The sequence below is a fragment of the Lepisosteus oculatus genome, chromosome 20 (assembly GCF_040954835.1).
Source record: "Lepisosteus oculatus isolate fLepOcu1 chromosome 20, fLepOcu1.hap2, whole genome shotgun sequence".
In the NCBI taxonomy this organism is placed as follows: domain Eukaryota; kingdom Metazoa; phylum Chordata; class Actinopteri; order Semionotiformes; family Lepisosteidae; genus Lepisosteus; species Lepisosteus oculatus.
In genome coordinates this window covers 15,046,821-15,073,257 of record NC_090715.1, presented here as the reverse complement: position 1 = coordinate 15,073,257, position 26,437 = coordinate 15,046,821, and the positions used below count along the sequence as shown (strand labels likewise).

General features: G+C 44.5%; 1 protein-coding gene across 1 annotated transcript in view; it reads right to left on the bottom strand.

Moving 5' to 3' along the window:
• Positions 1–1,176: 1,176 nt before the first annotated feature.
• Positions 1,177–26,437, bottom strand: part of wtip (WT1 interacting protein) — a 36,915-nt gene continuing 11,654 nt past the window's right edge. Inside the window, exons 2-8 of the mRNA XM_006641159.3 lie at positions 22,598–22,699; positions 11,521–11,588; positions 8,945–9,007; positions 8,388–8,518; positions 7,563–7,614; positions 7,044–7,112; positions 1,177–3,884 (exon numbers count right to left, since the gene is read on the bottom strand). Coding sequence (XP_006641222.1) covers positions 3,732–3,884; positions 7,044–7,112; positions 7,563–7,614; positions 8,388–8,518; positions 8,945–9,007; positions 11,521–11,588; positions 22,598–22,699 — 638 coding nt within the window. The 3' untranslated portion in view covers positions 1,177–3,731. The remainder of the gene's footprint in view (positions 3,885–7,043; positions 7,113–7,562; positions 7,615–8,387; positions 8,519–8,944; positions 9,008–11,520; positions 11,589–22,597; positions 22,700–26,437) is intronic.

Here is a 26,437-nt window from a genome sequence, read left to right as displayed (position 1 = left end):
GTGGTCAAGATAATGCATTTACCTGGATTAAAAACTGGAAATGCAGAGTTCAGGCAAGGTTTAAATGCTCAAATTTGGGATTAAATTAGTAGATTACCTCAGGTATCTGCTCTTCCTGGTTTATTCCAATGCTTTGCATTCTGGTATACTAGCAAAGTACAGTTGAAACCTAACTAGGACGAATAACAAACACTGTAGAAGCTGCTAAAAAATAAGTATTAAATGAAATTCAAGACTGGGCAGCTGCAGGTTGTTTAAACTGTACAAGTGCACATCATTAGATGTCGGCAGCAAAAACTAATTACTGATGTAAAATGGGGAACACTGCGCTTCAAGAGTAGTTGTTTATGTTGGCAATATTTTAATCTGCCAATGTTGGGAAGCAATAAAAAGGCAATCAGAATAAATGTTAGAATGTATAACATGTTAAAAAGTGAATTTAAATCAAGAGATGTAACTATAAAATTATACAATACACTAGTATGACATCATTTAGAATAATTTGTGCATTATGGTCATCAATATACAAGAAAGATATTGAAATCAGTTCAAAGCAGAGCACTAATCAGAAGGACTCAAATGAATGTCCTACACTGATAGGCTAAAAGAAATATTACAATTTAGTCCTGGAAAGAGAAGACTTTGAACAATCCTGATTGTGAGGTCCACAGCAGATGGAGTACTAGCTGGAGGAGAGGTGTACCTCAGTCTCTTGCAGTCCAGGCCTGCAGAAGCCACAGAAATTTCACCAAGAGCCAAGACAACTAAATGCTTCATCCAGTTCAGGGTCGCGAGGAAGTGGGAGCCTATCCCAGCATGCAACAGGCCCATGGATGGGACCCCAGTCTATCTCGAGGCACAGATGCAGACATACTAGGGCAAATTTCCCAAGCTAACCTACCAGGATGTCTTTGGACTGGAAGGAAACTGGTGCACCTGCAGGAACCCCACGCAAACACAGGGAGAACATACAAACTCCACACAGACAGCACCCCAGGGCCCGTATTGTGCACCATGAGTGGCAAATTCCAGCCCCCCTCCTGGACAGTGCTCTGCCAGCTGTGTGCAACTACTAGGGACATAACCCTGGCTCGAACCTGTGGCCACACACAGACTGCAAGCATCTGACACAGAAATATGAGGTCTGCTGAAGACACCAGACAAATCACAAAAATATAATTTAACTACAAAACCTCTTTATTGAAAAAAAAGCAGATTATATCATCTAAGGTTAAATGACACTTCTGACTTTTAACACATTAAATAACTTTAGATTTTTCATATTTAGATAAATAAATCTACAATTCCCGTCTCTCTTTTCTGTGAGCCATCTAGGATATAACACCGAACAGCAAAATAGTTTGTCACACGTCTTTTTTTTTTGAGAACTACTTTACAGGAGAGAAAACAGCTACATTTTGTTTGTCTGAAATGTATTTTTTGACAGTACAGTAAAACAAGCTAACTTACATTTCTGTACAGGTAAACTAGTTACATGATATACAAATAGGGAATCAAAATATTTCCTATACTGTAGTTAAAATTGGTCCATTTTTCTTTAATAGCAGTGGAATGCTTCATAAAAATGTCTCTGTTTTTCTGTTCTGCATTTGAAGACAGACATTTTTGACAGATAAGACAAAATTGGATATTGTGCCTTTTTACAACAACCACAACATCTTAAGTTTTACCTTTCAGTATACCATTTAAAAAGAAGAGTGGCATAGCTGTGTTTTAAGTGTGCTTAATTAAATGATTTCAACAAAACTGCTTGAACTTTAAGAGGCAGCTGCGAATTGAATAAAAGTAAAACTGAATTGTCTGTTGTTGAAAATCATGGCCACGAGACCTAAATACTGGGGTTTTATATAATTAATGCAGAAATAAAACATGGATTTGTAAATGCGATGATGCTTTAAACTGCCGATCATGGTGGACGAGTGTGGGCCCCAATTACACAAAACAAGTAAGAAAATTAAATCTGTTATAGAGAAGTCAGAAATAAAAGTGCTTTTTTTCCTTTACCTTTCTTTCCTTCTAAAGGGTCCTGTAATCGGTGTAGCAGTTCAATGCAAAAATTCAGTAGTACCGAGAAGCACTCGCAAGATAAACAACCTTTTACTGGACACAAAAAGAGTTGCTTGCCAGAATCCACATTTATGGTCTGATTGAGGATGAAAGAGAACAAGCGACACGGGAGACATGGGGACTGAAAGCAGGAGGGAGTATCGGCCTGGGCCCCACCACTCTACGACACACGTCTTGGAGGAATTAATAAATTAGATTACTATTAAATTAAATACTGAACATCCTCAGGGCCCAGCCAAGGTAGAGCACTACAATTCATGTCTCCTGTGTGTCTTATACAGGGACATTCCAAAACTGCTGACGTCGAGAGCCATCTTTGTGCCATTTAAGGAAGAGGAACCTTGAAGGACACAAGTCTTGTGTAAATTTGGGTTCTCTCCTGTTACAAACCAGTGCATTGAAAATACTTATATTGTACGTGAGCAAATAGTCTCCAAGGCCTGCAGATTGCCATAGAAAATGCCCAGGAATTTAAGGAAGCCTAACATGGCTTAGGATTAAAAAAAAAGCAAAACTCTTGTCCGCTAACATACAGTAGATTAAGACTATGTGTTACATTTACAGCTCATCAATACACGTCATTTGGCCTCTGACTCTGCTGTAATAAGTAATTGTGCTGCAACAACATAAAAAACTATGGTTCTAGATTCCTAACTTGAATTCTGTAAGAGTTTCTGCAAAATATATATAAAAACAATTGTACAGTCTATGTACATCTAACTCTTGTTACAATATCATTATTAAGACACTGCATGTAAATCTTTTAGATAATATATGCTAAAACCACTGTTTTGCTGAAGTCAAGGTAACTGGAATTAATACAATTGTCCCGTATTAAACGGGACAGGCAACACAATGCAGGGCTGTGGCCCTCTTATAAAACACAAGTCGACAAACAGTGGAATGTTGCACAGTAACATACAGACGTACAGTTCCCTTGCATAGCCAGTAGGACAGTATCTGGACTACAATGTACTACAGAGACAAGGAATGAGAAGCAGGTCTCCAAGAGCCTCCTGAACAATGGCTACTTTGAAGTTACAGCGGTTCCTCTTGGCGAGAGTTGTAAGGCAGCTGTCAGGGCATGGCTAACCGGAGCCATGTTGTGCATCAGATACAGTAAGATTACACATAAAAGCAGCATATGCTTCATGGCGTAAATCTTCAGTCATGAAGGAATAGGAAAAACAAAGTCTCCCCCCACTCCACTCCACTCCCCGTCCTGTTACAGACTGGCGATGAGTGGGCTTCAAGTGAGGCCCCCGAACCGTGCTGGAAGAGCACACGACCGCAGATAGCAGCCCGAAGGCGGTCACATCCTTTCGGGTGGCACGTGGGTCACTGTTATTCAGAGAAAAACTAAAATCTGGAAAACGAGGGAGAATCTCTGCAGCCCCCTCGCCTCCCCTCCCCGGCAGCGAAGGCGGTGAGAGCGCCCCGTGCCTCTCTAGAAGTCCAGGAGACGAGGCTTCCTCCGCGGCGTGCCGGCAGACACAGAGGCCCCCCCGCCGAGAGACAAGGCAGCTCATTGCACTCTTCTCGTCGCCACGGGATGCCTGGCATCGCTTTCCCTTTTCGTCCCTCTCGGCTCTGGCTCTCTGGGCCCGGGAGGGGGCCTGGGCGCCCGGCTCTGCCCGCCCGCTTCACAGCTCGGTCACATGCAGGGGGTAGCTGGGCGCCAGGTGGGCTGGCGCTTGGACCTTCAGCCTGCGGATGTGGCAGCCGTGGCACAGCAGGTGGCCCTCCAGCGGGTAGCAGCGATGGCCTTCTTCGTCGTTCAGCTGGAGCCCGCAGTCCTGAAGAACAGCAACAGGAAGGGGAGACCGATCGTCAGAGACCACCAGCACGTACCTCGGGCAGGAGCTCCTCAGTCATGGACAGCGAGAGTCTGGTCTCAGGACTCTTGTCTTTGCTTGGTGTCTGTCTCAGAGCTTTGTGACAGCCCACTCACATCCCCCACATTCCAACCCACGACGCCCTCTTTCCCGGTTCCAGATGAGGGCTCTGACCCCCTGTGAGCAGGGTCATGTGACCGATACAGCGTGAACAGAGCTGGAGCAGCACCAGTACCTCCACTGGAATGATGGGAAACCTACGGGCTTCATATATCTGTGGGATTAATTACTTCGTACTGCATTCGGGGCCGAACAGTTTCAAGTGTTTTTCTTGCTTTTTGCCATCTCAAGTGTGTTGAAAAATGTTTCTGACACTTTGGCGTTGGCTAACTTCCAAATATACTTTTCGCTTCCTTTGAAGTGAAAGAGGCTTGGTTTTACACACCTTGTGATGAATTCTTTGCACAAAAATGTAGTGCCTAGCTTGCCGAGGCCAGCACTTTATTGCTAATTAGGAGAGTACTGACAGACAGGATTACAGGCATAGAAAACTGCTGCAGATGACAAGCTGTATGCAGCGGTCCAAGAAAAGCTGTTCACTCAGTGTAACAGTCCTCTTAGTGAAACGCAAGCCTGTCTCCAGCTAGAAGACAGGAGTTTGCAAATACTGTACTATTCCCTGTGTGTTTCTCTCAGGTAAAAACAACTAAAAAAAGGCAGCCATTCTTTCACCTAGACGGCAGCCTCTACTGCAGTGGGGTTCATGTACAATTTCTTAGTGGTCTTTAATTGTAACTATAAATACTGTCAGGTTCTCTCACTATTTTTGCTTCTGTAAAAGTGCCCATGAAAAGGGTGGTGAAGACTGGGGCTGGAGATATGAGAGATCAGTGAGAGGAGGACATTCAGCCCAGCCAGTGTCGTGAATGGATCTCAGGAGCTCATAGTGCCTGGAAGAGGTCAAAGCGTCAGATTTAGCAACATGCTCCAGAGGCTCTGAACCCTTAGTGTTCATCCTCTTCTCAGTTTCAATATTGTCACCTCTGGTTTGACCCAGTCAATACTTTTGTGGTTTCTGAAAACTTGGATCAGTATCCCTCATATACTCTTGTCTGTTTAAAGATGAAAAACACTCAAGTCTTTTAGTCCATCAGTGCAGGACGTATCTTCAAGCCTGGGTACCACGATTGTACACAAAATTCTAAATTAGATCTAACTAGCGCATTGAATAATTTTAATTTTAAATTCCCCGATTTCAATTCTACATTTCAAATCTATATCTTAGCACAGTTTGCTATTTGTTTGCTTCTCCAGGTTTTACAGAAGATGTAAATGACGTTTGAACATCAATGCCTGTCTTATTCCTCTGCAGCTTCTTCAAGCTGTTTCCTATCTCATATTTACAGTTGATATTTTCCTACCTGCATGTACCACACTGTAGCTGTGTATTTTGAATGTCATCTGCCAGATGTTCACCCAATCTATAATTTAGTCTAAATCTTCTTGCAAGTCCTCGGTGCCTGATAATCCTCCTATCTTGCTATCCTCTGCAAACCTGATTAGTTTACTAACTACACCAGAATGCGGGTATAAATTAGGAAAAGCAATGGTCCTAATACTGTTCCAAGTGATATTGGTAATTCAGAGGTGGCTGAAAAACATATTGAAAACAGGACCATCTGAGTTTCACGTACTAAAAATGTCCACTTGGACATGAGAGCTGACACAGCTGCTAATGACCTCATATGAGCATAATCAAAACAGCCACATTTTGGATAGGCTTATCTCATCCAAACTGGGACATTAGCATTACTATATCCACGTAAAACAAATTCCAATGAGCCTCTAGGCTACAGAAACACTCAGAATGGGATTTTCCTGCCTTGCAAACACAAAACCCCTACACGGGCTTGAGCCTTCGGCTGGAAACACAGTTTATTCGCATGCACTCATCTATTCAAGAGGTTTCTGAAGCATCAAATCAAATTCTGCAGCACCTCTGGGGCTTGTGGTTGGATTGCGTTCCTGTTTTTTTCTACCTAATTTCATGAATTAAGCACCTCTCACTTCTCCGGGTGTGGCAGAAGAGGGGGGAACTCCAAACAGTGCCTGTAACGCAAAGCCTTCTGGCATCACAACAGAGACGTCAGGCTGGGCTGCCAAAGTTTGGCGTGTATGTAGTTCATTTATCCTGTTCACTGATCAACACGCAATGCAACCTGACAAGTTAATGTTATTCTGCTCACTCTTCACTCAAACTTACAGTTCATTTAAATGTCATCTGGATACAGTTTCAGAGCTAATGGCTGCAAGCAAACCACCTTAGAATTTCTACACTTCACCCTGTGCGGCCACACATGTTAGGATGGATGAATTAGTGTTCATGTTGGACATCTTGGCAGTAAATTAAAATTGACTTCACAAAATTCCTGTGAAGAGGCCGGGCAGATGTCATGCAATCATGTGACCTGGCTAGAGAGGACTACTTTTTACCAGGTTTTCACCTCGAAAAGTCTTCATGGACAAAAAAAAATACTTATGAATGATCAGATTGTTTCTAGGCGAAGGTGACTATTTTAAAAACAGCAGGTCTTATTCGAAAAAGGGCTGCTGAAGCATAAGAGACAGCAGTTTTAGAACTCAGATTGCCATTAGCACAGTTTAAAAACATGCTGAACTCTTAATCATAGCTTTTTTGGATCAGAACAGAAGGAAGGAGACAGAAAGAAGGAGGCCAGCTGATTTCTGCACCGATAGCGAGCACAGCTCCTGGTCCAGGCAGGTGGAAGGTGGCCCCTACTTCCAACAATGAAATCCCCACTCACGCAAAGCTGACTAGCAGGCATTCATTTAATGATTAACAAAACTCTCTAGCTTCAAACGCCTAAAAAACAAAAACCGAAGCCATCCGGTAAAAGTCTGTCTCTCCTCACGCTCCAGGGAATTGTGCTGTTACACGCCGGGTGTCCGTGTGTGCCACCCACCGGCGCCGCGGGCTGCTTTCTCCTTGACAACAGGAGAGTGTAAACAGACAACACAGCTCGCTCGAGATGCGACGGGCGTCTCGCAAGGCTCGGAGAAGGACACTCCCTGCAGGCAGCGCGGAAGTCAGCGGCTTACCTCACAGTGATAGCACTCTACGTGGTAATCCCTGTCCATCGACACCACCCGAATCGTCTCCTCAGAGCCCTGCAAGGCAATACCAACACCAACCATTATTGCCAACCATGGGCTCCAGCCAATAAGGTAGAGCTTTAGCCCTGAAATATCAGTGACTCCATTTCCAGCGGGACAGCTGTTACGAGTTCATGGATGCGTGGTTCATCCTGGATATGATATGTATTCATTGATTCTGCTATACCACATCAGTTTCAGAGAATACTGTTTCTACAATTAAAGGGGAGAACAGAGATTTATTCTCATCAGGGTAATGCCTTTAGAATAAAAGTTACTTCTGGAAAGCATTTGTGTTGTTTAGGACCTGAGTGGCATGCTATTAGGATGTCACTGTCGTTTAAGCAAGTGCTATGTGTGAAATAAGGCAAGAGGGCAAACAGACCCGACTATTGGGATTCATCAGGCACTGAGCAGTAGTCGTGCCTGTAACAACACAGCATGATACGGGCAAGGGCACAGTACCTGTGCAGGAAGAATAGGCTGGTTGCAGGATGCACATTTCGGAGCAAAAACCCTGAAGAGAGAAAGAAAATGGACATCATGATTAGATATACAAGCAAGTGTGGGATGAGAGTTTTGAGAGAATGTTAATTCATCATTCCATTCCCACTGCAGGCTGGTTCATGTCTAGTGTCAAGAGTGGTGAACAGCACCTCTGTGTCTGTGCATTCCATTAACACGCAGCTGTTCTGGTAACCTTTCTCCAGAGCACACAATCCTATTGCAGCTTCTTAAAGCCAAAAAAAACCACTTTTCCGACACTGACAAAATGAAAAGGCAGCGCAATAAAATAATAAATATAGCACCCTGAAACTAAAAAGAAGGGGCCTAGGGATTTAAAAATTGCTATACACTTTCAGGTTCTCAGATGCAATTCAAGAGGAAGATTCTCAAGTCAAGCACTTGTTAGCTAAAGACCTGTTGCTTACTGGTTTCAGCCAGACACTAGGAGCAGCCACAAGTCCTAAGTCCTGAGAACATAATGAACAGCAAGGGAATATGGAAATAGCAGCACAGAGAGATAAGGCTGAGCCAAGCTATGTACTGTGGTGTATATTTAACAAGAGATCCTTAAAACCTTGCACAAAACGTAATTATTTGGTTTGTGGCAAGTACTGATGCTTTTCTCGGCTTTTGTACACAGGGTCAAAAGAAAAAACAGAAGCATTTATTTCTAAGAACAAAATGTTCTGTGAATCAATCTCTGGGTTTCTTTTGAAGGTCACGAAACTCTGCAGGATTTTTCAGATCGCTAAGCTGCTGCAGGGAGCTGCCCTCAAGCCTCACGTGTGGTAGTCTTTGACACAGTAGATATTGTTGTCCACATCGACGGTGAAGGGGACTCCATCGAGACACTCGTTACAGACCACGCAGCGGAAGCAGCCAGGATGATAGGCCTTGCCCAGCGCCTGCAGGATCTGCGGAGAGAAGCCGGAGTTAGATCCCAGCAGGGCAGACTCCATTCTTCTTGCTCACTGCCCATCCCTGAAGACAGGGTGCTGTTCGGCACAGGAGGCCCGAGTGCAAAGGGCAGTGTATCAAATTACTTGCGGAGGAAAGCAGTTAAAACATCACTTGACTGACTGAACCACTGATCTACTACTACTGAACACCACTGATTTAATGACCTGCATATTTTCATCTATGCTTCACACAGATCAAACTGAACACAAAGCAATAGGAAAAACTAATTACATGCTGCAGATGACTTCCTTTCCAATACCGTGTTATACTTGGGATCTTTCCAATACTGGAGAGCCCCATCTGACAGGTCAAAAAGCCAAGGGGTGCACTAAACTGTGAGCTGTGGGCTATTAAACACAGTCTTGTTTTATGGCTCTTACCATTTCCATGATGAGGTGGCCACACACGAAGCACTTGTCTGCTGTTTGCTGAAAACCAGAATACTGCAGGAGACGAAGGAAAAAAGAAGAAGAAAATTAGGATCAGCGTGTAATTGGCCGCAGTTTTTTGTTTAATGAAGATAATGCATAAATGTACATTACTATTACTCATTACATTGAGTTCAAGTATCTGTAGGCATTTCAACGATGGCCACCAAAAGCCTGGACTGTGGAGAGAACCGAGGAGCTGCGCTGTGCCTGTATATAACACAGGTTGAACACAGTAGCAGAGAAGATCACGGTCTAAAAGCACAGCAAACCCATTCATTGTCAAACTGGTGTGTGAACACAGTATTGACTAATAAGACTCCTTTATTTTATTCTTTAAAACTCACTTTTTTGTAGAAAAAGATGCCAAGTGCTTTACTTCCTGAATCCAGTCCTTAATGAGATTTCCTGTGTGGGTCTTTAAAGAGTATTACACCGATACTCAGGTTCTGACTGAAATAAACTTGGAAGATATCACAAAGCAAGTGCATACATGACCACCTGGCAGTATTGTACATCCCTATTAGAATAAGGAATAGGGTGTTTTGACCTATTTTTCATTTGTCCCTTAATTTGTCATGGATGAGAATGGCGATACTGCACGGGCATACTAAACTTTTCTGAGGCAACAGTCAATCTGTAGTCAGTCTTGACTGCATTAGAATCTCCTATATAACACAGCACCTACAGGGGGTGCTACTGTCCAGTGTATAATGTGAGACTCTGCAAAAGTCGAAGATATTGCCTGACATTTCCTTCTGTCTACATCTGCCAGAAAACGCACATGATCTGACTCCTCTTCTTCAAAGCGGAGGCACCCAGAACCACGACCTCAGCCCGACGCACAACGAGAAACCCCTTTCATCTCCTCACAGCTGAGCTCCCCTTGCCTGTCTCCCAGGGATAAGCCACTGCATGGGAAGAGGCCCTGCCACCTGTGCAAACCTACCCTGACAGGGAGCAGACAAAGGGCCAAAAGCACCCCTCCCCCCACCATCACCGCCACCTCCCAGCTCCAACCCCTGTCAAGCACAGACATTGCTTCCTGCGGTTATGGGCAGAGCAAGCTGGCCAATTGCTGGGCTTAGCAGTGAGGCCGGCCATCTGGACAGCTTACTACTAAGGTCACAACCTGTCGGGGCCGGGGGAGCAGGTGGACATCCTGTTTAAGTGGACAGCACCGCCTGATTAAAAGCAGCAGCTCCTACGAAGGCTAATTCAGCAATCCTGTTACACAGAGCCCCACAGGCACGCCATCTGGCTTGCATGTGATAATGGGGTTGGGCTGGATACTCACTAATTAGCAGGGGAAACAATGCTTTTTCATCCATTCCCTGTAGATTGTATATCCAGCAGACACGGGGTCTAATAAGCTAAATTAAGCTGTCTCCATGGCCTCCGAAAGCACACCACATCGATATTATTTGATACATAAGATCAGTCGCCCAGACGATAAACTCCTTTTCATCACAAGTCCTTCATTAGAACTCAAATTTAAATCAAAAAGGACATTTGTATCAACTGGTGAGGTAAGATATAAAAAACACTGACATTAGAGAACAAGGCACGTCTGATGTAATCTGGAGGTAACTTGAGTGCACAACTTATTCATACATACATGGCAAAAGCTTCCAGAATCTACAACTATTAAAAAAGTATTTCACAACACTAATATTGCCCAACCTCACTGTATATCAGGTCTACATCCTGGGGCAATCCACAGCTGTACATGTAATATTAAAAATAATTAAAAATTTCAAACCAAATCAAGTTGATCCGTCTGGTCAAGATAATGAAATCTTGCAAACTGAACTTTGAACTATCAGCTTCATTTTACAAGATCCAGAATTATTAATGGTTGTGATGACACACACATGTTGTATTAACTACAATTCCAAAATGAAGCCAAAATTCACTCACAAAAGGTTTATTCAGAGATTCTGTTTTAAAAGCTCTTGCTATTAATGTTTTACTAGATAACTGATTGAAACATTCTGGGGGGCTAAAATATGACTGCTGTAGGACATGCTGGTTGTGGTTCTAATTGCGTGGCACAGACCAGTACACACTTTTACAGAGCTCTAGATCTCATTTGCAATCCTGCGTGTGTGTACATGTCACTTGAAAACCAGCTTCCACAGCACTGGAAGGATGTACAGTATCGCTACAAAACCCTCTTGCTGTGGTTTCCCACCACATCTCATTGTTTCCAGTTCTGATGAATAATGGGATAATTACTTCCCTCTGGGAGGGAAACATTAGTTAGATTAATAATGCGATTTAATAGCATTCATTTCCCCTGTTTTGATTTTTATCATTAAAGCAAACTCGTACAAGAACAATGTTGGGCTCACTATGAAGGGCAAGAATGCTTTGCTGAAACACAGCTGGTAAGAGGGGTGCTCAAATGATCTCTCTGTCACTGTTTTCTTGTGCAACGCTGCACACTTCCACCAGTATTATTTACACTGACAGGCAGCCAGTGAAGAACCGACTGAGGCCTAGCCACTGAAAAGGACACAACTTACCAAGAAATCTTCCTCGCAGTAGACTTTGCCATTGACGTTGTAGAAGGCCTTCCCCCTCAATCTCCTCCCTGGGAACAGAAGTTGAGAAGATGAAGGACAGGAAAATGAGTCGCCCTCGCATCGTCATATCTCTGTAGTTTTGACAGTAAAACAGCACCTAAATCATTACACCTTAAGAGTCAAAAATAAACAGAGGCATGGGGCCACTGGATCTCCTGTGTTTTCACCCATTATGTATATTACAGTGACTAGGTTTTGCCCTAACATGAAAGGGCTTGGTAGGAGAACTAAACAGCTGACAGTCTGCCACCTCAGGCTGGCGTCTATATGAAAGGACTTTGAACTCCATTCAGAGTCTTCTGCACTTCCAGTAAAGCTGACTAAACAGTCTCAAACGGGTTGAGAAGCAAGTCGAGTCAAGTAATCTCAACGATGATCTCAGCGTTAGCTGTGTGCAAATTCGTAAGCAAATGTGAGGGGTGTGGGAGCAGGGCATCTGCTGCAGCGATCATGCCACTGCTATACCACTCAAGCAGCTTGGAGACGTTTTACTTTTCAGGCTATTTCTTGGTCTCGCAGGTTCCCCGCTGATATAGCCTGCTTACTCCTCTTTACAGTCAACAAGGAGTATCTCGTGGTCTAGCTTGAATCAGAATCCCTCTTCCAGTCCGAAACGCCCTCGTCTCCATGGGTGGATTGCTCCCCACATGCCAAGCGCCAGTGTGCGGGCCTGTAAGTAAGAGTGTTCAACACCTGCTGCCAGCAGCACAATCTGCTTTGAGTGACCCACTAAGCCAATGCAAGACGGAGCTGGCACAAGAGATGCCGAGACACTTTTAATTACAATCTCCATCGATCCGCACGAGATCCCAAGTCAAATGTCTCAAATGTCCAATACAGCCTAGGGTGACCAGCATCCAAAAAATGCTAACAGTTCATCCTGTCACAGCGCAGGACTTAATGCACAGCAGATAAATTGGGCTGGGTTAGATAACAATACCTGGGGCATCCTTATTGAGATCATGACTGTTCCTTTTTATTGGCAGAAAGGAATGCTACTTTCAGATGCTGTGTTTGCACTGCCAATTTCTACAACTATGCAGATAAAGGGAAGTGGTGTCTGCACTGCACTAAGGTGGAGTCAATAAATTCTGAGCATCGCCATGGCTACTGAACATATAACACAGCTAGACTGCTGAAGGAAACGGTGAGATCACTATCATTACCACTGACATTCTGAATCTGAATTCTGTTTCTTCCAATACAACACCATATGCATACAGAGATGACGAATGCATTTTTGTGGTGTCTAAACATGTTTAGACACTTACTCATTATACAGTAAGCAATAAGTAGATTCACTACTAATACATATTAGTTGTTCAAGGATCACAGTGGATTCTTAAAGGCCTAAATGTCATCTTGAATTACCATAAACTTTGCAAACAGATTAGAATATGTAGAAATACATAAGTTAAAGAAAGATTTGCTTTTGTGCAAAAGATCATGCAAGACATTAGGTGCTGAAGAAAAACCATTTTAGAGCCAGTTTTTCTATAAGCAATACCGTTGCTCTGTTACCTCTCTATCTTGTGCAAGAGAAACAAAGGGATTTCTGTTTCAGAAACAGCTGAAAAGAAAAACGGAGAGTGACGAAGGAAACGCCGAGGTCTGTAACGTGCGCTTACAGACCCCCCAAAACGTCAAATGGACAAACTCGGGGGCTGGAAGACAAACTGCAAGCTGCACACAATCCCCCCCGTTCCAGCGGCAGCTTGCTCCTAAAGGACCGGGAGGCCTGTACAAACAGGGACATTCCTTCTGCCTGAGGTCACTGGCTTGTCCTATTCATCCCTCGTCTCCGCGCCGCGCGGCCCTGGCTTTGGGATCTGGGAGGGGCCTGTCCGCGCCACTGCCACTGCCGCTGCTGCAGCTCTCCTTCTCCTTTGTCCCAGGAGAGGGCCGAGTAAGAATAAAACTTCTCCTGGGGAGGGCAGCTCAGCCCCCCCCCCGACTCCCCAGAACTGAATTATTTTCCCTGTCGTGGAATTCTGGGCCTTCAGGAGTTTAATTTCCACTTGTGTGCCTGGCGCTATTTTGTTGTTGCTCTTGTGTTGACGGTTGTTTGCCAAGTTTTCAGAAACTAGGGGAAACATTTTCAGAAGCATTTTTTTTTCAGAACCTACCAGCCTGGGAAACGATTTCTCAAAAGATGACTGTGTGTGTGGGGGGGGGAGGATCAAATAGTTGTAACTCGCTGCTCTAAAACACTGAACTACTCCCCCTGACATTATTTACTCAAATTATTTCAGATTTTAGGATTTTCTTTGACAGAGTTAAGCAATAGTCAACTTTCAGGAAACGCCCATGCTGAACATCATTTGCTTCCCTGTTCATAAAATAGTCTTTATTCTTAACCAACAAATTGTGTTTTACGTCACAGACAGGCTTGAAAAAAAAAACATCCCTCTAGGCATCCCACATTCCGTACTTCAGGCTGAAATGAAATCAGAAGTCCTGTTTCCGTTTACATGATACGTTTAAGGTGTGTCTGAAACGTCATGAAACAGCCATGAGTCACCCTGGGCTGCGAAGCCCACTCTGTGTGCAATGGGGAGCCCTTGGGGGACCTGCTGGGCCGGGGCTCAACAGATGGCACACGAGACGACTGGCTCAGAGCGACGTCCGTGTCTGGGGCCTGGGAACAAGCCCATTGCCTTCACCACATTCCCCACTTTTCCTTTGCCCCGTCGCCTGCAGTGTTAGGGGCTTGGAAGGCCTCTGCGTCACCTTTCCCGTTGTCTGGACCCTCCTGCTGCAGACTCAGAGAAAAGGCTGCCAGCTGAGCCGGGCCGAGAGGGCCCGTTCCAGAGCAAACCCACACTGGCCGGGTCATTCTTCGAAACGAGCCTCACTGCTGAGCCCCCGCCACGTACAAGCAGAACTTCGCTCGCAGCGAGGAAAACTTGCCAGGAGAAGAGCAGCACTTGATCAGAGGCCACTGTTACACAAGGCACGAAGGCTGGCACAAAGACGCAATGAAAATCAATAAAAACACTAAGAACTCTTTATTAAAACTTGTCATTTTTCTGAGGTACTCAGGCCTGCATCGGGACACACACTGGTTAGACAAAGATCTTATATAACCAAACATTCCTTAATTGACAGCATTCCACATGAGAGGAAGCCTTAATTGCTCCAAATCAAATGCACTGTCATGTGTTTATCCGTGGCAGCAGACTATGCCAATTTTTATATGGTATCTTGGTATCTTGTTAAGAGAAATTGATATAATTGATAGAAGAGATAGAGGCAGAATTGACAGACTTTGTTTTTCCAATTCTTATTTTGAAAATTTGAAATGAACCATTGAACATGATTTGGAAAGAAATGCTTTTTGGAATATAATTATAAAGACTGGGAACAAACATGCCATGTCTGGGTAAAGATCTGTCCTAAACATGCTGACATTTTTTGACAACTCTAAAAAAATATGAGCCTTACTGGGGGGAGTATGCATCAACACATCATATTATTTTTACTAAGATTCAAGTTTCCAGTTCTATCATCTTGCTAGCTCTTTTTCTCTCAGCTAGTCGCAACCCTGTGCCCAGAGAAAACAACCCTTATTTATTCCACAGTACTGGTTTGCTGCATCTTGTGCCGTTTCTCATGAATGACCAGGAATAACAGCCTCTTACCGCAACGTCCATGGAATCCTAGTCGAGGGACAGACTCTCGGCTGGCTTCTCGGAAACGAGTCCTGATCTTAAGGTCGTTCAATATTACCTCTAGATGCTATCCATGAACGCCACTTCCCAATTTATTTTGCTTTACCGACTTTGACACTGAAGAGCCTTGTTATACATCAACCCTATCAGATATCATATTATGTTATATACTGCATACCCAGTTGCCAGAACCGCACCAAAAAAGAAGATTGACAAACAAAATAACAATTCCTTATCCTGTCAAAACATCAAAAATGTTACTCATGTGACGCTTGGGTTAGCGACTTTTTAATTTTTTTTTATGAACTAAACTTGAAGAGAAAATTATTCCTTTGATACAGAACAAAAACCTCTCTCGCCACAACACACACTCACGTTCCATCCTGGTACACATCTTTTCCTACCATGTTCTGTTTGTTTAAAACAAAATCTGCTAATAAACTGGCAACTCAAAATGGCTTCTTCAGATCCTGCACACTGGGAAGAGATCTAACCAGGACCCTAATTCACCAGGTAAAGAAAGCTATGATACTCTCCTGGATACTCCTCTGTTTCAAGGGTTTCACACGCTACATGGGGAAAAAAAAAGTTATTTTCTTTTCACAGATAGCTCCCCTGCTAACCCCACTAAACTCAAAAGCCTGTGCACCCCCCCCCCCAACACACACACACAGAAAACACTCAGGGTCATAGTAAAGTTTCAGTAGTAACTCACAGTGAAAATAACAGTCTGTTTTGGAACAAAACACTTAAACTGTCCAAGTGTACGATGACCCTGCTGGAGCAACATTAGTCCCTTGGATTCCCAAGCGTACAAAAATCCCTTAAGCCAGAGGGCCGCCTGCCTTCGATATGGAGGCTTGAGACGCAGGACACGATTATTCGACTACTGGTGTTATCTGGGAGGGATCGAAAACGCTCTGGCTGAGGTGATTAACGCTTCAAAGATTAAAGCTTAAAACTGGCTGCAAGGCTGAATTGTGTGTCCAGCACCCTGTTGAGAGAAATTAAATGATTCACACAAAAGTAATTCTCCATATAGCCAGGATTCTGTTTTGGAGATTTATTGGTTGTAGATCGTTGGTCCTAATTAAATGCAGAGTTGAACGAATCAAAACTTGACAGTGTAATTGGAATAATCTGATAAGTAACGCACAGGAAAATCAAAGCATAAACACTCCCAGGCCTATGATTTAACAAGTCGATGTTCATTTTGTCCTGGGTCCACTGGGTGGCTTGGAGGCCTGCCTAGGACATCAGTCTGAAACCCTCGTCTGACCAGTGGTCAGGGGTTCGAATGTACCCGCGAAGGCCAATCACTTAGAACTGTATCCATCCCTGTTTGTCCAGGTGACAACATCCATTGAACTCAATCACACTCACCTGTTCACGGTCAGTTTAATATCCACTGAGAACATCATTTTAAATCAGGTGAATGAACGGCCTCACGCTGATGAATACAGATTAATTTAACTATCAAGACGGTGTAGTCTTAAACTAAGAAGCGATTACAAATGCATTCGAACCCTTGTCTTCTTGCCACACACACTACAGAGGTCAAATGGGATTGACCTGATGGACAGCATCACTAGAAGCAGAATCTGTGCGATAAATTCCCTATTGTAATAAAACACCAGTAAGTGTAGTCTTTTTACAGCAGAATAAGTAGAATTTGCACTCTGTCTCTGCTTTGTGAAACGGTCACATCTTATTATCCAAATTCTGCAGGGGGATTTGAAATCTTAAAGCTCACCATCTTTCTGTAGTTTATTCTGTTCCTTCTTCTCAACATTTGCTGGTGTACAGTTCACCAGAGACTCCAGTCTCCCTGAGCAAACACAGATTTAACTGCATTATGATGTGACGTGTCACCGAGTGCCAGTGGATGTAACTCTTGCCTTTCTTTCTCGATTTCTGCTTCCGGCTGCTGGAGCTCACTCCTGACTTTCAGTTCCCCTAAATAACGCTTCACGCAAATAACACAACAAAGTGGTCATAACACAAAAATAGTGGTTTTAAAGAAATAAAAATGATAACTGCAGTTACTATTCAATGTGTGAACCGGTGGGGGAAACCACCATAGTTGCTCAAAGTGAACGGAAATATCGGACATGAAAAAAATCGCACCATGCAGTTGAGCCAGCAGAGGTACGCTGAAACAAAGTCCATGTCAACAGACTTTGGAGGTCATCAGGTTTTGTCACCTATGGCAAAATTTACGTTTCTTTAACCCTGTCCTGTCTCATCTGTGTTTGCAGTTTGATAATTACGTAGGAAATGTGACCTATAGTTCTCTAACTAGCTAAAACACTCTAGTGTGAAAGCAAGCTGGACCAACTCTGAATACCAGTGTTGCTGATAAACTCATGTGAAGGCCACATATCTGGTGTGCTCATTTGTGCTGGAGAGAATAAACAGAAGGTCTTAACCAAGACACAACAAGGCCCTTTAAAGAGCTGGCTTCCAGTGCCAGTGGCTAAAAGACTAAGAAAAAGGGAGGCTTTTCAAGATCCAGAGTTCACTTATGTCAGTGTTTCTTTGACTTCCTTGAAAATGGGTACACTAAAAATGTGAATTGTATTAACTTGCAGTGCCAAACCTTAAATCTCTGCCTATATAAATTAAAGAGGCACATCTATCCACTGTTTTATTTTAAAATTGGAAACCTGAGAATCCTTCAGAAAATGACACAAATACATCAACTCGCTTTTGCAACTGTTAATGGAAAGCCAGTGATTCTGCTTTATTTAAAAAAAACCTAATTTCACTGCCAGTTGTTTTCGAGGTGTAACCAATGTTTACCAAAGAAGACTCTAGACTCAAGGCTGCTTATTTCCAGACAGTCTGCTGCTTCTCTCCTCAGACAGATGCACACGAAGAAGAGGTGCAGGTTATGAGATCTTAATCACTACTCGGGGTCCAAGTTAACTACTAGAGTTTTTTTTTTACAATTCTCTTTATAACTGAGCTCCAGTATATGAGATTTGCCTAGAAATCACATACTCTAATTGTAAGTCTGGGATGATCACTAAAATACACACACATCCAATCAAACAGGACAGTGGGCTACAGAACAGGGCTACAGATGAACAGCCCCTTGTATCTGTCCAGGACTCTGGCTCTTTTATCAACGCAGTTTTCAGGCTGTTTCTGGAGCAGCCACAGAAATATCTTCTCCCAGTCCCTGAAAGAAATTCCCTTTCAAGGCCTCTAATCTCCACTGTCCGCCCTCTCCCCTGAACAAACAAGCCTTTATCACCTGCAGACAGCCCGCCAAACGCCAAATGCCTGGTATGGGATGCTGATGAAAATGATTCACTGAGCTTGCGGCTTCCTTTGCAGAGGGAATTTCAGATCCTGTGCGGTGAGCAAGCAGGGGCTTGCTGGGCCTTTCCTGTCGTAACTCATAAGATAAAACATCTTCCCTCTCCCTACTTATCTCAGCATCCACCCAGCCTGAGGAATGACTTGCACAACTGAACGAGGGGGGAGGCAGGCTGGACAGATCTGCCGCCAGTTTACCCAACAAGTTCAGCGCTTCTGACAGAAGTGGGGAGAGCATCTGGAAAATGACACAAAGTATAGGATCCAAGCCGAGCGATGGAGTTCAGGGAGTGGCTGCTGTAAGGAATGAGACATTCCTACTGCCTACTGATTCACTGGGTACTTTGCATGAAAGACCTCACGGACATCACAGACTTTATATTCTGTGTAGGACATTATATTCTGTAGAAAACCAGACATTAGTTAAATCTGCAGTATTGGCCTCTGTCCTCTGGAATTTTACTTGTTACAAGTTTAAACAATCTGAAGACGACTATTTTAAACACTGGAGGAACTCTGCATCAGGTTCTGTTGCACATAAGCAAAAGCCTTGCGATCTCTCAAGGCACGTCCCTTGACTCTGATTCAGTCTCTCATAAACAGCATTACCCGTTTTAATGTCAGTTCTGAAAACGCACACACTCACAGTGACGTGGACATAACTACAGTAAACAAAAACAAGCTTTCCCATAAATTAAAAATGAAACAAAATGGTCTTTGAAAATATTTTTACATTTCATTTTGTTCCTTCCACCCATCCATTTCCTAATCAACTGATCGCTTCTTGCAGCTCGGGGTCTGGACTGTGGGAAGAAACCCACAGGAACGGGGAAGGGGCCACCAACTCCACACAGACTGCACCCCAGGTCAGGAATCGACCCCGGGGCCCCTGCGCCTCGAGGTAACAATGTTAACCACTGTGCCACCATGCCATCCAGGCTTTGTCTCTTATCATTAAATTATTACAAAATTCTGACTGTTAAGCATCTGAACCAGACTGCAGAAAACGGCTGTGAGCAATCCAGCCAACACTGTGATCATTTTGTCGGGCAGTAGTTTCAACCTGTGTGACAAAGGATCTGAAAGCATTATAATACAGCGGCCACCGAAAAGTAACCTTATGGCACGAGCAAAACCTCCATTAGGATTCCCTGCCTGTCCACTGTTTGGTTGCAAATGGAAGCTGGACGGCGCAGGGGCTGGACGGCATGGGGCCTGGACAGGGCTGGACGGCGCGGGGCCTGGACAGGGCTGGACGGCGCGGGGCCTGGACAGGGCTGGACGGCGCGGGGCCTGGACGGCGCGGGGGCTGGACGGCGCGGGGGCTGGACGGGGCTGGACGGCGCGGGGCCGCTCCCTGCTCACCGGCCAGCCCCAGCCAGGGGGCCCCTCCGTGCGGAACGTGAAGGAATGCACGCGTGTTTACACAGCAGCCAGGCCAGGCCTGCCCCGGTGATAAGTGGCCCGGGTACAATTTGTGTCTCCGGCCTGATTTAAGACCCCCATGGGAGGGTGATGGGGGCGGGAGATGGGGGGACAACATTCCTGGCATAGCTATCGTGGGCAGTTCAAACACCGCGTAGAGCTCTGGGTCCCGCTGCCTGAGAGAAAGCAGCAACATAAACAAAGCAAAGTCTGGTCATTAGGGCCCAGACAGACTGTCGGGAACACAGCCGGGGGGGGGTGTCTGCAGGGGGGGCATGCCACGCTGCAAGGTTAAAGACATCATAAAGAAGGCCTTGAATAAAACCGCTGCCAGCCTCGGAGCTGTTCATCTGAACTCAGGTGAATTACACACCCCTGTCATCAATCACGCACTGAAACGCTTTCTTCAAGTCACTGACGGAGGGCAGCGGTGGCCTTTAAGACACTGAAGGACCCCGGACACAGCAGTGCGATCCCCCCGCCAGCCAGGGGCTTCACTGTCCAGCAGGTCGGCCATTCTTTCCGCGTGTACGATTTCAGTATTTAATCAGGCAGAACAAGACAAAACAAAGAGCCGTTTCAAAAAACAAGTCTTGACCGTGGACAGAGCGGCGTACTGCACTATCCAGATAATATCTTATATTGTTTCCACTTGCTCAAAACAAAGCTATTTTAATGGGCAGGAGCAATTATTCACATGTCAATGACTCCCTCACTTCTATTAATCCAGATCACAACTGCTGCACAGTGCACTCACCCACAGGTAGTTACTGTACGTGCTCTTGTGTACAACCATGCAGAATGCTCTTTCAGTAACAGCAAGCCTCTTTGCTCTCAGAAATAAGGCAGTACCATGCTGATTTTCAAACCTTTTCATATATTTCTGCAGCAGTGGCTCTCTTTGTATAGTTAACCCATTACGCATGCTGACCAGAACGCAGGGTCCGTCCAGCTCTGAGCACAAAACCGTAGCCGACTGCTGTCGCCTTCTGAGGCACAACCACTCAGGAAGGAGCGAGCTGCTTATTAGACATACGAGCACAGAACGCCAGCTGGCTGTCTTATTCCCAGCGCAGGGGTGGCTTTTCTGTGCTTGTGGGGTTTTTAAAAGCTTTTCAGAAAGAAAACGGACTGTTTTCAAGCGACAGACTGAGCTACCAGCTGATGTAAGTAACAAAGGCATTCAGAATCAGAACAGGGCAACCAAAAACTATCCACCCAACCGTCATGAGCAAGGTTCCAGGTTCACACAGACCTGGAACCTATCCTGGAAGCTCAAAACTCCAAGGTGGGACTATTCCCTCAAATATTTACCAGGATTGGATGCCAGTTTATAGCAGGACATACAGGAACCATTTAGAGCCATTGCTCTCCCTAGCCAGCATGTCTTTAGAATGTGGTGCACCTGGAACAAACTCACACAGACTCCAAACAGAAGGCATGGACTCGAACACAGGGCTCAAAATCTCACTAGGCAGCAGCTCTGTCAGCCATGCAAATGTGCCTCCCACGTAATCTGACACTATGCATAGTGCAACTTTTTACATTAAAACAAGAACGACCCACACTTGTTTTTTTAAAAAGCACTCTTTGCACCTTATTGCTGCAGACATAATGCCCAAGACAGGCTGCAGGTTACAAAATGCAGGTTTCTTGTTCTTACTGTTTAGGTTTTTTTAATTCCTGAGAAGATGCATCAGAATTCATTAAGACATAGTTCAGAATGCAGTTTCAAACTGCACAGCAAGTTAACTGACTTTGAGTCAAGGAAAAACATGACTTAAAAATGTGTGTAAAGAGGCAAATCATGTTAACCAACAATGTTTTACCTTTTTCTAAAGATAATGTATATATTAGGATGGTGACTTTAAAGACATCAAGTTATTGGAGGAAATTGTGACTGGTCTGATTAGTCTCAGGGATGTGTATATGACATTCACATACATTATTCTTACATAGGTCATTATTTTCAGTGCATCATCATAACACGACCCTTCTACTCAAATAATGAGTAGGGATGACACATGTTTCCTCCCAGCACATGCTTTGCCAGTCAGTCCATTTGTTATTTCACACATTTCAGCTTGCTTGGAGGAGACACACAGCTCGGATGATATCCTTCCCAGTTCAAGCCCGTGCCACAGTTTCTCTCTGGATGAGGAATCCTGGGGTGCATTCAACAAGCGGCATTCCTCTGGAACGGGGCTATGGTAGAGCTCTTTCAGACACAGGAGGTTTCTATAGGGCTGTGCAGAATTGAAGGTGTAGGTGTGAAGACATGGGCACCAGCGGACAGTGAAATGTACCTTGGACCACGTACAACTAACATGACGTTCAAGGACAGTTTAAACTTCTAAACGCCAATGTCCGTGGCCTTTTCCAGCCTCAACTCGACCAGCCTGCCCTCATCTCATCAGGCTGCTGGCCAACATTGCTCAGTCCACCCAGCTGGCACTGCAGTGAGCATTACGCAGCTCTCCAATTAGCAAGCACAGCCCCCGTCCCAAACCGTTAACGACAAAGCCCCAGGTCTCTAAACAGGTCCTAGGCTCTGGAAACGTCTCTTTCACTTGCCAAACAGGGAGAAAGGCACTTACCGCAGGAGCAGCAGGTGAAGCAGTTGGTGTGGTACAGGTTGCCCATGGCCTGGCAGGCTTGACTGGCTCCATACACCCCCTTCCCACATTTAATACAGATACCTGGGGAAGAGAAACTGCGTCAGGAAACACGTCTACATACAGGACTACCACAGATGTGTTTTTTGCCCTGGGTAAGTTCCCAGTTGACTTTTAGAAAAAGGAATAAAATGTCTGGGATTTTGCTTGCCCTCCCTTTTCCTTCTGGTATTCCTTATCCGACTCGATACCCCTGTTATGTCGAAAGGTTGACTCCACATAAAACGTTAGCGTCAGCAGCCTCTCCCTGTCGCTTCCCAGCAGCCCAGCAGCCGGAGTGAACCTCTGCCTCTCGGACCTCTGACCGACAGCGGAAATCAAGGTGGATGAGATGGCGGTGTTGCTGAAGCACAATAAACCGATCCCACTAAAGAACGAGACTTTTTTCATTCAAGCGGCCCAGACAGACGGACGGCACACTCGTGATTTAGGCTCTGGGTGGGAACGCACAAATACCTCACGCAGCCCTCAGGCACAAAGAAGCAAGAGCCACAGCTACGATGCTGGCTGGGTGACAGTCCGCGCTTGGCGGTCTCATGCGATCACAGCTCTTACACACTGCAAGAATTAACATTTCTGAGCCTCCTGTTGCAGACTTACGGCCGCCGTCTTCCAGCTCAGGAAAAAAATCTAGAAACCTTTAGATTTGATCATGACCTTGACATATACGTTTTTTCCCCATTGTTAGCAAAATAACCTCCTTTGCAAGTCTGCTTGTACAGAGAGTGAAGCTATTCATCTCGAAGCGGCCAGAGAATTGCAGGTTTGTGTCAGTGATTCAGACTTGAGTGCTGGTAGGCAGGTTGGCAGCAGCAGGCTAAAGCATACAAAGAATGACTTAAATATGAATCAGGGCGAATTACGAACTATCCCATTCCTCAGGGCCATGCTAAGACTTCCGCAGGGTTCACAGAGTTTTTCAGTTTAATAACCAACAGGTTCAGACTCTCATAAGACATGTACTGCAGCAGCTCCAGGGTGGTGCTGCATATCGTGATGAAGTCCTGGCAAAGACAACACACAAGCCCACAGGATGCAGCTTCCTAGCAGGGAATTGATCTGAGCTCAGATGAGCTTCCTGTAGAAAGAGAAATAACTTTTTAATGTTCTCACAGATCTCTGGTACATTTCCAAGGGACTCATTAACAATACTTAAAGACACTTGTTTGGCAACATACTGCTGTATCAGAAAAACTATTTCTAATAATGTTATTCACTGCAGAAAAGGAAGAAAGGATTTGGCCTTTCTGCAGTGCAATACACTGCAAAGCAGAGAAAATGTCACAACTTCATCACGTGCCCATGCCATCTAGCGTCATACAGACATCAGAACTTTACAGGAGAGAGTGGTAAAGACTCTTCTCATTATGTACCAAAGCAGAAATTCAAGAATTTTTCTTCTTGTTGTTGCACCTACGATGTTTTCTTTGATGCAAACCAACTGCGGTACGGAAACGTGTCTTTTTCACAGGTGAACCTTGTACCTTTTTCACACTCCAATTTTTCCGATTCACCCAGGAACTTAAAGAATTTAAAAATGTATGCATTTGAATATTAAGACTTAACACTGCTGCTGCTATTATTTTCCATGCTGATGAAGACCAATGTTAATACACGAGGCTGTCTGACCCTCTCCTACACTGCTGTCTCTCATACTGCAGGCTCCTTTCTGCTGAGTCAACCTAATTATCACGGAGACCAACAGCAGGGGGAAATGACCACAAAGCTGTTCCAGGCGGTTACACAATCGATCCCACAGATTCCAGTTCCTAGCTGATGTAGAAGCTCTGGTGTGAATATGTGCTAATGGGTTTAGTGAAAAAGCACTCTTCCCAGTTTTTAAGAACAGAATAAAGAAACAAAAAAAGAGTAAAGAAGGGCAGGGATGGTTTGGGATTTGGCATAAGTACTGTGTGGTACTTCCTGGTGTCTGCGTTACGTGTAGCAGAGAGCATGTGACCCCCCCCTCCCCCAGATGGGACACCAGTCTGTTGCTGAGACTGGAGGAACTGGGCTAAATGACGTTGCTCAACGGGACAACAGCAGTGTCTGTAGTTGTGGGTTTGAGTCCCACTTAACCACTGCATGACGCCAGCTCTCTGCAACAGCTTCCAGAACAGGATGAAGACTCATTACACAGCACTTTTTTCACAGTTATGAAACAATCTGTCGACAAATAACAGACCGCCCTCATTTGAAATACATCAAATGACAACTGTCAAAATAAACAGGTAATATTGCTTTTAACCAGGTGCCTGACAATAATTAGGGATACTAAACAAGAACCAGTCGCCTTCAGCAATGTTACAGGAGCATCTCCTCTGGCAGAGAAATCAAGGAAATGTCTATGCTTGTAACAGCGTGGACTGGCCTAAAATATCTGTCTCCACAAAAACATCGGAGTCAATTTGTAATTGCCCAGGATTTTTGAGTCCCCTAAGAAAAATCTCCAGAGGTCCTCCAATGTATGTACAGACACAAGACCTCTGCCATATGGCCCTCTGCGTCACACCTTGATCCTGCTTCAGAGAGCTGAATTAAAACAAATCATTCTAGAGGAAACACGAAATTAGCTATAACTCCTCGACTCCAGCAGCGAAATGAGTTATAATTGTAAATCTCATGAGACAGCGGAGTACAGAGTCCCACGCAAAATACTAGACAAGACAAGCGCAAGCGTCGTCCATCCAACCGTTCAAAACCACCTCATATTTCCCACCTGAAGCAGGTGTTCCGAGCGCCAGGCCACCTGGCTGCCGATATGAAAAATGACCTTGTTTCTCAAGGGATCAAATCTCGTTTTTAAAGACACTGCAAGAGAAACCAAACAACACACATAAAGGAAAAGACAATACAAACAAACACAAATACAAAAGGTAGCAAAGAAGCACAAAGAGTGTGCTAATGTACACAGAATGTCAGTGCCTTTAGTGCCCTTGGGACATTGCTCATTTAGCAGGCTTGTTTTTGCTCAGTGAAACATTATTAATACTTCATGTTATGCTAGTTCTAGGACAAATATCATTATTGAGAACCGAGTTGCCTTTTCCCACAACCGGCGCAGCAGCATGGAGATGGAAATCATTTTTTTTTTTAAAAAGGTTAAGTGTTGCCTAGGATGAGAAGGGCTATAATACATGTCAAATGATTCCCACGTGGAAATCCAGATGAAGATGCCCCTTCACATTAAGGAGACAGAGAAAGGTGGTGATCCGTTAATTAAACCGCACATGAACCCGAGTCCCTATAAGCACCAGTGAATACCAATCTGTTTCACTTGTGGAGTAATCATTAAAAACAGTCATCGGATATAATCCAGAGTGTCCCTAGCTAATAAAACCCAACTGCGGATTTTTCTCAGAGGCCACGATCACTAAGAGCCAGAACAATTGTTAAACAATCTGCAGTCTCTTTCCTGCTTCCTTCTTTCTTCTAATCCACGGCGAAGGACTAGCTTTGGAATGAAAAATCCATAAACGAACAAAGCATGTTAATAAACATCATAATGGGTATGTGACACCCAAAGACGGCATATTTCTTGACATTTTTATTCCACTTTTTTACCAAGTACACCTATTGAGAACAAATTCTCATTTACAGTGATGAGCCATTTATAGAGCAAGGTGTTCAGTGGAGCTCAAAAGCTCAACAGCAACGTCCCAAACACACTGGAGTTCAAGCCCTCCAGTCCAGGGTTGGGCTATTCTCTCAGAATGCAGCCTATTTTACACTTAGGAATTAATGGCAAAACATTCCCCTATA